The 13,381-nt window shown below is 40.3% G+C and overlaps 1 protein-coding gene across 3 annotated transcripts in view; it reads left to right on the forward strand.

Moving 5' to 3' along the window:
* SPATA6 (spermatogenesis associated 6) overlaps positions 1–13,141 on the forward strand; it is a 45,641-nt gene extending 32,500 nt beyond the window's left edge. For all 3 annotated transcript variants that reach the window (XM_037403917.1, XM_037403918.1, XM_037403916.1), the window contains 2 exons: positions 3,165–3,253; positions 7,037–13,141. In XM_037403917.1, the coding sequence (XP_037259814.1) occupies positions 3,165–3,253; positions 7,037–7,217 (270 nt within the window). In that variant the 3' untranslated portion in view covers positions 7,218–13,141. The remainder of the gene's footprint in view (positions 1–3,164; positions 3,254–7,036) is intronic.
* The last annotated feature ends 240 nt before the right edge of the window (positions 13,142–13,381 follow it).

Below are 13,381 nucleotides of genomic sequence, written 5' to 3' on the forward strand. Positions count from 1 at the left end.
CTGAACAAGGTTGTTCATCTGCAAAGGACTTAGGGTCTTAACTGTGAGCTGAGGTAAAAGAAAGGTAAGATAAAAGGGTGTAAGAATGAGAGGCAAGATTAAGATTAGGAGCTTGGATGAAATTATTTTTGTCTGGCAATCTAACACAGATGTTACTGTTTAGTTAGAAGAGACACGAGTCTCTCAGAATGGAGGAGGACATCCTTTTTGCTTCAGTTTCCTCTCTTAGAAAAAGGAGTGTTGACAGAAGGCTGCTTTTTGAATGTCACTGCAATTTTAACTTAGAGCTGTCCACCTTTCCCCTCTGACGTGGTTTACTGTGTCAGTGGGAAGCGTGATAGAGAGTGAGAGCCCTAGCCTCCGCGCCTCGACTTCAGCACAGAAATGACAGGCGTAGCACTAGTATGCTGGCACGCGGGCCGTGCTGGCTGGGATGGGATGACTCCACTGACTACATAAAACCACTGCAGGGGGCTGGGGCAGAAGTGAAGGTTGTTCTCTCAGTCAGCTGCTGCAAGATGTACTGAAGAACATCTGCCTTAGCTCTGAAGTCTCTGGTTATTTACTTATTTTCCCACATTTAGCCATCTGGGCAGCTCCTTGCGTTGCCTGCATGCTCTCTTAATCTGATTATTTTTTCATTTGTGTTCAATCTTCATTTTTAGCTTAGTTGTGCTTTTTGTTTTAAACTCTGAAAAACCTTTTCTTGTGCATGCTAAGACTGTTTGATCTAGTTCATGCTGTACCTCCCTGAGTTTTTATATGAATGTTATGATCTTGTGAGCTGCTGCCTTTCAAATAGAAGATGCCCATCACATTTTTATGTGTTTCAGCCACCCCAAAATAGGTACAAATCATGTAAAATGCTTCTCTGTTGTTTCAGTGAACTTAACAAATGGGATTTCGTGATGGTCCAGCACTTACATATAATGAAAGTTTGCGCAGCCTGAACTATCTCCAGTGGTCCTTGACTACTTTCCCTAAACAGTGGACCATGATTTTATGATAAGACTTACTGGTTTGTTAGGAGAGCTGGATGGCTATTACACAGTCTCTCCATACAACCATAAAGACTATTAAATATCATAATGAGTAAAGGAGAATTTGATCATTTTCTTCCTGTTTACATATTTTACTTGTATAATATAAAACATTCTACTCTATAATGACTTACACATAAGCTGGTATTCCCTTCTTCCTGCAATATTGCACAAATTCACACAAAACTGCAAAGCATGGTGTTAGATTCTTGAAGCATGGTACTTTCTGTTGGCTTTCCGTTAGCACACCTTGTCACTTCCAGTATTGGACACTTGCTGAATACTCACATGGATTAATAATCAGAGGTGATGCCTTTCTGTTTCCTCTCCTGTTGGAAAGCCTCATGTTTCTGCCTTAAAAAATCCAGATATCAGGTATTAGGTAAGATGTTTGAGTATTTAATTACCTGCCTGGTCAGAACAATGCTGGAAAAGGACCATTTTTCTCACTCCATTTCCTTCCACTGAGCAAAAGGAGTGGGAGGATGTTACAGAGAAGTCTCACGGTGTTTGATAATTGCACACAGCTAACTTGTGAAAGCTGTGCTAACACCAGCTGACCTGCTTAAAAAAAAAAAATTGAGTCTGCTTGCAGTGAGTACTGTAAAATACACCAGGACTGGTTGTTCTTCCCGAAATGGCCCAAAATTTAGGCTGCGTTGCTACAGAGTGGATGGATGAGGTACATGGCTCATCTTGAAAGTGAGGCAATAGTAAGGCAAGTGCACTGGCAATGTGGTGAGTAGATTTTGGCTCTAGTCTGGATCCTCTTCCAAACTTCGAAAGGTTAAAAATTATCTCTTACTCTGTTTCATTCTGAAGAGCCTCATGCTAAATAATCATTCCCAGAAGCATCCAGCTGTGTTTTCCAAAATTCTCTTTCCATAGTGCTCTGTAAAAATGGTGTGACTGGAGCTCTGCTGCAGATTCCTTAGGGTGTCCACCGTAACTTTCTGCTGTGACATTCTGACAGTATTGTAATGTTTCCATCTTTTTTTTTTTTTTTTGCTTTCCAGAACATAATTTGCCTCTAGCAAATGCTGCAGAGTTTTATTTACCACTGTACCCCATTTCCTCTTGAGTGCTTTGTAGTCTGTGACTGCTGAAGGAAGAGAGTTTTCCTGTTTACAAACACAGTTATTACCTTATATTTCACCACAATAAATTGTGTTAGGTTTTTCCTCATCCATATGCCTGCCGTTCAGCTTGCTCTGCATCTTATTGCCATCTACCAGTATATTTATTGTCTTTCTCCCAGTTTTCTGTTACCAGCAAGTGTGATTATTTTTACTGCCGTCTTTTTTTCCAGTTGATTTTCCAGGTGATTTTGTTTACTAATCCTTACAGCAGTTGGCTTCTGCTGAAAGCATCACTTAGTGTCACCTCTTAAGTAGTGTCTTTGCTCTTCAGAGTAGAGTGAACGTGGTTGTGTGTAGTGGAATTTCTACTATTCTGTCTCAGGTGAGCAACTGGCTCCCTTCGGATGAGCTGTTTTCTGTCTTACTTACCTAAGAGGGCAAATATGGGTTAATTGATGCCTAGATAGCATTTGAAAGGTAAGACTGCTTTCTACAACTCCACTGAAGGGTCATAAATTGTATCGTAGGCATTTTTTAAAGTGGGGTAAGTATGTTCTCAGCCCTGTATATGGAATCGAAGTATTCAGATGTGTAGAATGCTTCTGCCTGGTGAAATACATTAAATAGATAATGGTAGCTCATTATAAAAGCTAATAAATAATAAGTTTTAGGTTCTCTTTCCCCTTTTCTACAAGAAACAGAAGTAAAGCAGTGAGCAGTAGGTTTCATAACATTTTGCCAATGTGTTTGTTGGGGATTATCGAAGCTTGTGCTGTCTGCGTAGTTCTCTAGATCTACACTGTCTAGAAATTCTTTCCAGCTTATTACCTGAAAATTATTAGCTGAATTGTACTGAACTTAATTAAAATTCTTCATAAATGGCATTTGGCTCATTACACTTTGTCTGTTTTTCCCCCAAGAAATGTAAGTACTTTAATAGTCTTCTACTAAATGGAAAGAATGCATTTTTGAACTGAGATCATTGTAATCAGAAACCAAGGTAATGAGAATTTGATTTCTGGTTTGTTTTTTGGTTTTTTTTTAGGATGAGAGTAACTCGTCAAAAGGAGACTTGACTAAGACAAGAGAATCTTCACATAAAGCACCCTTATCCATGAGGGAACTGCAGAGCAGGTATGGAGTTTTTGTCTGACCAAGACAGAACAGTCATACTCATAATATCGCCCTTTAAATTTAGCTAAAAAATTCTCTTCCTACTTTGATCTATGTAATATATTGCACGGGGGAAAGGCTTCTGTAGGAGTTCATCCTACTGAGCTTTTTCACCTGAAAGCAAAATACAGTTAACTATAATTACGCCTTTCATACTGTTTGGCACTGTGTCAATATAGTCTTCATAAAACACTGATTTTGGAACTAGACTTGGTCATCAATGTGATCCTTGGGCAGTAGGTTTGGGATTTTATCAAGCAGAGAGCAAATTCACTTTAAAAATAACCAAATGGTTATTCTTCCTTAAAACTATAGGAATGCAATAATACATCGAAGTTTTAGTAATATGGTTTGGGGCTGTTTTGTTGGTTTATTCTTTTTTTACAAAACCTATATTTGGAAGAGACAAGCATCTTCAAAAAAACCAGCAAATATATATAGTATTGTTTAGTAATTCAGCATGCCATATTTCAGAAGACATCTTGAAAACCTGGATTACGAAGGTTAATTATTCTGTGTACTCACATATATGACTAGGGCTTCATATATTACTTTAGACACCAATTGAGTTGATTTTGACAACTTCTGTAATAGAAGTTAACAACATTGATGTTCTCTATGTATGCACACAGTATTTTGTACATTTGGGGCACTAGTTTGAGGGAAGATGCTAAGTAATGTAAAACATCTTTTGGGGTTGTGTGGCTTTTCTGTTCTTAGTATAAAGAGAGAGGTTCTAGAACTGTATTGCTAAATTTGAAAAGTCTTAACATTAAGAAGAAGAGGTTTTATTTTGATAATTAAATGTGATGCGGTATTTTGTTACAAAGGCTTCCCAAACCAGCACTGCATACCACTGAAAGCAGGGTAATTCAATATGCATATCATAGTGAACTTCTACTTGCAATTAGTAAGCTCTAAAAAGTTCATTTATGACTTGTTGGCTTTTTTTTAAATTCCTGTAATTTGTTGCAAGGGATCTAGTAAGTCGGATTTGCACATGTATGTGAAGTTGCTGCTGCAGTTGTTAGTATTTCTATACCCATGCTCGCTCCTGCTTTCTGCGTGTAGCCTTTTTGGTCCTTTATCCTTTGTTCTGACAGCTGCTGCAATTAAATTGTGTAGGATGTGTTTGTGAGAGAGAAAGTGTAAGTTTTTGTTTTGAGGCAGCTTTGGGACTTTGAGATTGATGCTGAAACTGCAGACCATGAAAAAAGAAAAAACAAACCCTAATACTACAGAATCATGAAGCGATGGGATATGAAATGTGGCACTCAGGTTGGGGAAGGACTGCTGCTTGGGTTTAGAGGCCAGCAGCTGTAGGCCCATTCACGGAAGGGCAAGACATAAAAGGACTCAAGGACAGTCTGATTGCTGAGTGTTTGCCACAGTGCTCATAAACAGGACACAAGGACAGAGACAGAGTTCATCGAAGGACATGGTACTGTCGACCAAATGTTGGCAGTAAAGTACATAGATGATTGAAAACCACTGGGAGTAAGGAAAAGGGCCGTGTTTTGTGAAATATTTAGTATATGATTCACTCAGAAAAGAACTTCTGGGACTCTTAAAGGAGATGTATGAGGGAACAAAAGCATATGACAGGTATTTCAGAGCAGGGAGTTGCGTGCAGAAATCCTGCTGTTAATATGATTTGTGAGTGTAATTCCCAGATTGCTTAGCTCAGGTTGTCAGCTGGTTTCCAGTTGAGACATGAGAGGGACTGTTCCCTGGCTTGGCTGTATCTTTGTCCACACCAGTGCTAAGTATCTCATGTGCAAGGGCTGGCTAGTGGAAATACAGACACACACCCCTCCAAAAAGAGAAGGGAAAATAAAGCTTGTGTCTTTTATTTTAAGTCTTTGTCGGTACCAGAATAAGGAACTTGTAAAAGTTACTGCTGTTTTCTGAGTCTTTCCTTTACTGCAGTTAAAGTGGTTGGATTTTGAGTGTCTCTGTGTAGATTAAGCTTTTAGTAGAAGAAAAGGCAAGCACAGGGCTGACTGCAGGAAATGGATTCCAAGGAGAAGAGTGTCAGAGCTGTTTGTTCTATAGTTACAAGTGCCACTTCTAGTGCTGTGCCTCTTTGTTGGCCTGAGAATTCTCCATCAGAAATGAAGTAACACAAACTGCAGAAAAGAGGAGGTAAAACTTCAGCTGTTGATGGGTCGCCAGGGTATTGACTTGTCTACATTTAACACAGGCCTGTATAACTTTCCTATTGATTTTGCTGTTTGGTAGGTTGGTTTCTTTGTGTCCAGACTGTGAAGCACAGTTCACTCTCTCCAGGATGATAAACAGGTTTAAATTTGCTTCGTGCTGTTGGCTGACTTTGAATGTTGAAGCTCTTTTGAAAAAGTGTGAAAGTGGCCTTCCTCCCTTTTTGATACTGGAGCCACATAGAGATTTTGTTGTTGGTTTGTGCGGTAAAGGTTGGCATCACCTTAATGTTTGAATGTAAGAAGTCTAAAAGCAAAAACTATTCCTTCTTTTGTTTTCCATGGGACAGTGGAAGCTCAGAAATGTGAATTTAGAAAACTGATCGTGCATGTTCCTCTTATTCCATCACCATTTTCCATTCTTAAAGTGAAAACCTTGTGTCTTGATGCAGCTAACACGTATATTTCTGATTCCTTTGACATAAGGTTTCTTTCATTTTGTTACAGGTGTTTACTGATATTGAGGACAAAGTTTTAAGTACTGTTTGATCATAGTAGATTAATAAATGATATATATATAAGAAAATATAAAGCTTCCCTGTGAAATGCAATCTGTTTCCGAAGTGGGGTTGGTCACTGTAAGCTTCGCATTTCCAGTTTGATTTCCCAGGCTGAGAATGCTCAAGAAAGGCTAAAGATAACTCAGTCCTAATTTTTAAGTGTCTGAAGTGCCTAAATCTCTGAGCAGATAGAGGTGATTAATGTCACCTCAGCAGTCCATTTTTGCTTATGGTTTTTGAGCTACTAGTTTCATGCTTTAATAAATTAATATGGCTCATTTCATTATATGACACAAGCCTTTGTTTTGAAAGTTTCAAGAGAAGGCGAATAGTCATGAAGTTTAGAAATACATACTTCAGATTTGTCAGTGTTTTGTAGTGATTTTCAGAGAATAGATTTCACTTCATAGATCTAGGAATAATTTCTCAAACCAACTGAAATATGAGACTGTATTTGTGTTTAGTATTAAAACAGTGACACAGAAGATGGGGTGGGGAAGGAACACTCAATTGCCACTATATCATAATGTATTTGGTAGAATACTTAATCCAAGATGCTTCCGATAGAGCACTTTACAGCTGCAACCACAGTAATTTAATATACCTCTGATAGATTGCCTTCATATTGAAATAGCTGCTTGTGGTTACGTTTTAACCTTCAAAGGACACAAAAATCCTTTTTTTCCTTGTCCAAAGGACACAAAAATGTTGCTCTTGCATAGGCTTAGTGCCTAGTCACACTGCTTATCAAAATATAGCAAAATTACTGCATGCTCTTGGAAAATTAATTTTTTCTATTTGGGAGGTATTATCAAGTGCACTCAGGTTAAGTGGGGGAGAATTCGTGTGAACGAATGACGTGGGGCTCCCATTTCTTAGAAGTAGCTGCAGTGTAGTTTTTGTTTCAATTAGCGAAAGGTAATCTGTGTTTAGCAGCTCTACATTTGGATTTCTGCTGGTTTTGTGCTTCTGGTTCCCCTTCCTTATCTTGATTTGATTGTTATTTCTTTTCTTTATTTTGACAGTTTACCAGTGCAGCAGAACACTACTGGGCACTTGGATAATGGTGAATATTGGTCTAGTCGTGCAGCTGTATACAAAGGGAAGCCTCACAGAGTGATCTTTGAAGAAAGTCTTGAGAAAATCTACAGAAACATGTACCAAAAAGCTTCTGGCACTGTTTCAGGCCAAAACCCACACTCCTGATAGCAATTGACCTGGAAATGCACAGTACACAGTGTTCATATTTGTAATGAAAACTATTTTTATGTAACCAGTGTTTGTACTGTATTTTTAAGGTACAGTTATGGTTGGGCAGGGTTTTGGAGAAATGGGGGTTTGTCCTGGGTTGCCAAAAGGAAACTCTTAACATTCCCCCTTTTCCCCACCCCACAAAAAAACACCAAAACCAACCAAACAAAAAAACCCAACCAAACAAAAAAAACCACAAACAAAAACAAAACCAAAAAACCAACAGCAACTAACTCCTCTGGTTCAGCAAGAGGGTGTTGCTCCTTTGAGACTATGAAAATATAGTCTTTTGAAGACTAATAGGTCTGCTGGACATTCCTGTCTGACGTTAAACTCAGGTTTCAGCTGCAGCCAATTCTTACTAAATAATTAAAGCTATTTAGTAACTTAGAATTGGTTGAAGAAGCAATATGTCCTAGTGTTCAGAGCGGGGGTGTAAAGAGGAAGGTGAATGTGAGTGTTGATTTAAAAGTGTCCCATCTGGGACAAAGGGAATTGTTTTCTAGAAAATTGCCTTTGGATTGTTTATTTTTGAGAAAGGCAGAAACTGATACTGACCTATAGATGTGCTTTCAAAGTAGTTTCAAGCACCTTTAGTCACAATTTTTCTAATACTGTCAAATTTTAAAAGAAACCCACCCAGCCCAGCAGCCTTTGTATCGGAAGAAAGGTTATCTTCACACACTGTGCATTTGAATGTTTCCAGGTTCTCTTGAATGCAGTCATGACATTTGCCAATACACTTGTAATTTTAAAAAATATGAATAAGAAAAGAGTGTGGAGGGGGAAAGACTGGAGCTAGTCAGCAAGCTCCTCATATACCCTGTACAGGCCTTCTGAAGTTCCTGCATCACAATCCCACCTAATTTGGAGCCTGTCCTTCCCAGTCTGCTGGGATCCTGTTGGCAGAAACCGCATCGCTTTTGCTAAAGGCCACCAAATGTTCATCAGCAGTTCGATGCTTTCCCTGGGGATGGAACCTTTTCAGCCTTGCATTGAGCAGATCCCACATTAGCAGACCAGGGCAAATTGCCCATCTATTGAAAAACGGAATGTTTTAAAAGGGCAAGAGTGTCCATCTCTTGCTTCCTTTCAGAATGGGGGGAAAAAGCAAATGCCTGTTCTGGCTCCTTCCCTGACTGAGCGAGCAGATTCAGTTACACCAGTGCCATTTTACCTGTTATGGTTGGATAAAGGATAAAGCCAGCAGTACAGATGGCAGAACATATGACTGTAACCTGCCAGCATGCCTAGATAAACAAAAAGTTGGTCTACTCTGCCTTCCATCCTTTAATGCTGAGACAACATAATTGATTTGAGAAAGCAGTTGGTGAGCAATTATGCTAGTGGGAAAGCACGTTGAAAGGCTGTGTGCTTCTGTTTCAGGAAAGGGGGCTCTCGGAGGAAGTGTCTTGCATATAGACATTTCTATTCCTTGTAACTGTGAAACCAGTTGAAGTGGATTAACACTGATAACTTCCTGTCCCTGATGCCACTTAGCACATTAGTGCTTTCAAAGGGCATTAGTTGCACAAGCCTTATGCTGTGGGTAAGCATTGAGTCACTCTGTGAAGTAGTAGTACACTATTTTTGCAGAAGTGAAAAGTAAAATTTACCCAAGCTTTGCCGCTGAAGGGCCATGGAGTATTGTGCTACTAGGACCTGGTATTCATTCATTAGCCTGCGTCTGTGACCCCATATTGGTCCGTAAAGGAATCGTTTCCTTTTCCTTTCTGTTCGGGAAAGTGGATGTATTCAAATGGATCCTAAATAGGCAGGGCACGTTCTGAGACAGACTTTCCAAGCTTTTGGTTTAAAATGAATCTACTGCAATCTGAAGGTTGGTGCAGTTTCCTGTGTGTGTTTGAGCCATAAGATTTAGTGTTCTTCTTATGGAATCCCACAGCTTTCATTCGATATTCTCTGTGTTTTCCCTCACCAGCGTCATAGCGTAGTAAAAGTTACGGTCTTCTGAAGGCTGGCTGCTCCCCTTTGGTCTAATCTGGTTCTGTGACATAGAGATACTGTTCAATTTTTCTCTCCCCAGCAATCCAGGAGATCTTAGTCCCTGTTTGTTCGATGCATAGGAAGGCTGAATGCTGAGGCTTTGGGGATTTTTGAATGGATGAGTAAGGACACAAGTTGCCATGACTTCCAGACGCAGAGGGGATGAGGAAGGTTGGAGGCCACTGTGAAAAAGCAGGGTAATGTTTTCGGGTGGTCTAGAGGAGTGGCTGGGGTATAGCTGTTTAATTCCCCTAGCTAATGGTAGTATGGCAACCTTCAGGTTTTCATCAAAGATTAAAAATTTTTCATCAAAGGTGAAAACCGGACGGGAGAAAAAAAAAGTGTCATCTATTGAATTTTGACTGGTATGAATATTCTCAGTGTAGCTTTCGTATGCAGCCTAACAAGAAATGAAGCCTAGTCTCTGTGTCTTTGGCCCTGCTCCAGCTGCAAGGGGAGACAGTGTGTATAATGTCTTCCTGAATCAGCTGCTGTAGGATATGTTTTTCTCTTGGGTCAGAGTCATTCCACAGCTTATATGCTGTGATAACAGCAAAGAGTGTTCTCATCCAAGCACTGTGCTAGAAATCTGGTTTGGTTAAGGGAAAACTTTTCTCTGAAATTGGAGTTAAGACCCAAATTGCTCTGATCTGTCCATAAAATCTGCAAGCCACTTTATTTTCCGGAGAATTTGGCCCCTTCCCTGTTTGCTCAGCTAACCCTCTCTTAATATGCATGCAAGCTCAAGTGCACTGAGCGCTGCTGCTCCTTTGCTACTGCAGTATCTGATAAGTGTGGGTTCAGGCAGTGAACCAACATAGTAATAAACTGTAATTGTTTGGTGCACCTTGCCTTCTAATACAATTTAAATCCCTTCTATCAAATGCAAATTCCTAGGTTTCTGAGTGACGCTTTAAATAGCATTTTCTGTGCTCACTCCTTATCTTTTGCCATCCACAAAGTGGTCTGTTAGTGACAGTGGGATGGTATAATTCCACCCCCGTCATTTTACCTCCGAAAGGAAATCTGCCTACTCAAATCTAGAAATAATGGGCCAGATTGAGTGAATTAGTGTTTTTCTGTAGTCTGTCTCCTTGTCATGCCCTCCCCAAGTTGCTACAACCATGAGTATTCTCACCAAATCCTAGTCAGCATCCAGTGTTGCTTGTAGCGTGCAATCAGTGCAATATTTTAATCACTTTCATTTTAATAGGTCGGAATCTGCTTGCTATTTGCGCCCTTCTCGCATTCCTACAAATAACTTGGTATAGTTTAGGATCTTGGGGTGGCTTTAGACAAGCTATCTGCCGGTGCTCAGTAGAAATGCACATCCTTTGTTGAGTAGTAGTGGCTTTGGAAATAGACCTGTTGTGGATTAAAGGCAAAAATGTCAAACTCTGTAATGATTTGCCTTATCTAAGACTTCAGCCAGAGGAAGGGAAGCTTAAATTGGTCCACTGGGGACAAGAGGCATAGGGATGGCTGGAGTGATGGGGTCAGGCAGGGGCAGCTTTGTAAGATGGATGGATGGCAGTGTTTATACTCCAAATCTGGGCAGCTTGGAAGACAATGAGGGTGTTCTTTAGATTGTGCATCACATGTTTGAATTTTACTGTTACTTTGGAGGCTACCAAAGTGGTGAGGGGAGAAAGAAATCTACCTGTAGGTGTTGGGAATCTATTTTTTGGGTAAAATAAGAGAACATTCAGCTCTCCTCAGTATTAAATAGTCTTTTCCAGACTCCCTCTCATTGTTAGCTCAGCTGTAAAATGGGGAGTTTGTGCTCTGTTGAAGCTTAATTAAATGACTGTGAAGTGCTTTGGGATCCTGAGGTGAACGTTACAGAAATTATTTTGTGGAAGCCTGGGTGAAAAGTCCCATCTCATCTCCAGGTTAGTAAAAGGCTTTATTTTAATTTTCCCAGGTTTATTATGTTTTAATCAGACAATTATTAAGCAAGTCTTAATCTTATCAAGATAGAAATCTATTAAATCTAAGAGATGGCTGAAAAAGATAATGAACTGCTTTACTACATGTGCTTTTAGAAGCTAATCTTTACAGTTGCTATCCTACTCTGCTTCTGTCTCCTGCATGATCCGGGTTCATCAGACTCATGCAGATTGCTCTCATAATTATTTTTTTTTAATACAGATATTTTTTTTGCCATCCTGATGTCTTAGTGCTGTCTGCTATATGCACTAATGAGCACCACTAACATCTATCGCATCACTTGTTCTTCTTTCCCAAGAGCAAGGGGTGCAATGGTGTGTGCAACTCAACAGTGGAAAAGTTTGTGTGGCGTGCCAAAGGTCTGTTTGAAAAAGTCAGTTGGAAGGAATCGCTGCTTGTTCAGTCCGTGTGCAAGGAATAGCTTATTATATAATTCTGCTTTTCCTGATTTTTAAGCTTGAAAGTGTTTTCTGAAACATTGAACTATGCAACAGAATTCTTACCCTTTTAGCAGCGGCCACTTAACTGCGTCAGTCTTGTAATGTGGAATTTCTGGGTCATAGGAAAGCCTACCGTGATGTTAGTTACTTCAGTGGTTATGGAGTGATCCATGTCAGAGTGCTGGGAGTATCTCCAGAGATTCGTGTAGTAGTCAAGGAATTTGGGGAAACTTTCAAATCAATGAAACTTAGCTTCTTGGTTCCAGTGAAAACGACTGAAGCTGAGAGGAGACAGCACTTCTGTGGGTGGTCCTCACGAGCTACCGCACTGACAGAAGCGGTGTCTGGTGTAGGTGGTGGTGTCTGGTAGCAGCAGATAACTGGTCTTTGCCTAATTCCTCTCAGTTTCAACAGATAAACCAGTGTTGTGAGAAGTGATCGGGAACCCCTGACAGTTTACTGTGTAACAGAAAGAGGAATATTAATCACAAGCCCCATTGGTTGCATTGAATTCCATGGAGAAAGCAGTAGAGACCAAAACATCATCAACCCAAGCCCTTAAAGGCTGAGGCTGTAGCTCCTTTTGTTACAGTGTTGGCTTGCCGAAGACGAGCAGTTTGTGCCCCGTTTGTCTTCAGTGAGAAATTCTCTGAAGTGCGGTGGCGATTTGGCTGGCTGGCAACAGAAAGGCCCTGTAATGGGTCTCTGCGGGATCTGTGTGGAGGTGGTGCTTCTCCTTGGTGCCTGGTGCCATTCAGTTCCCGGGGATTGCTTCTGACCTAGCTGAGAGCTCTCTGCAGCCGGAGAAGTGGTGACCTGAGCCTGCTTCTGGCCTCTTCAGGGAAAGGAGTTTGCTGTTGCGAAGCACCATCCCTCTTGGTTTGTAAGAATTTACTGATCCTGAGGAGGCAGCACAAAACTTCTGTTCTGTGGTCAGGCATTTGCATAACCCTGTGGGGCTGACGCCGCTGAAGGAACAGAGCTTTGCACCAGCTGGGAGGCTGGAGAGCAGCGGTGACTGTGAGCGGTTTGATGCGTGGCACGCCACGAATTATGCATTTCTATACCATTACTTATCAGTGTATAAAATAACCGGTGAAGCTTATAAGTAACAAAAGCACCATGTACGTCACTGAACGGTGGTGAATTCTAATGCTTCTATTTGCATTGTTACACTGACTTGAATTTTTGAATGTTTAGCGGATTGTGTTGTTACTAAAACTATAGTTGAACTATTTCATTCAGTACTCCAGTAGTAAACATTTGCTAAAAGGTTGCTTTGTCTGCCTCCTTGTTTTCACCACAGTCATCTAGTGTTTACGTACATTTTAGCCTCTGTGCCATTTTTGAAGGCTTTATTTGTCTCATTTACGGTTTTGGTTTGGATAATACTTAAATATGAAATCCATCTGGGAAACATATTGTATATTCACGTTGAGGGGTAAAACCAGTTTTTAATTAAAATTTTATACAGCACTTGTATTTCACTTTGTCCTGTTTTATTATGAAACACTTCAATCTTCTTCCTAAAACACATATGTCTTGTGCGTTTCAAGATGTTCCTTGTTGCTCATGCAGAACCAGTTTCTGAGCTCTGTCAGCAGAGTGCCATATGTTCTGGGGTTCATTTAGCTTCTCTGGCGTTTGTGTAGGCAGCATATTGGATGTAACGCAGCTAAGCTCTGCTCCATTCTTTTCTTTGTAAACTTGTCAAGAGATGAA

The sequence above is a fragment of the Falco rusticolus genome, chromosome 11, assembly GCF_015220075.1.
Source record: "Falco rusticolus isolate bFalRus1 chromosome 11, bFalRus1.pri, whole genome shotgun sequence".
Taxonomy (NCBI): Eukaryota; Metazoa; Chordata; class Aves; order Falconiformes; family Falconidae; genus Falco; species Falco rusticolus.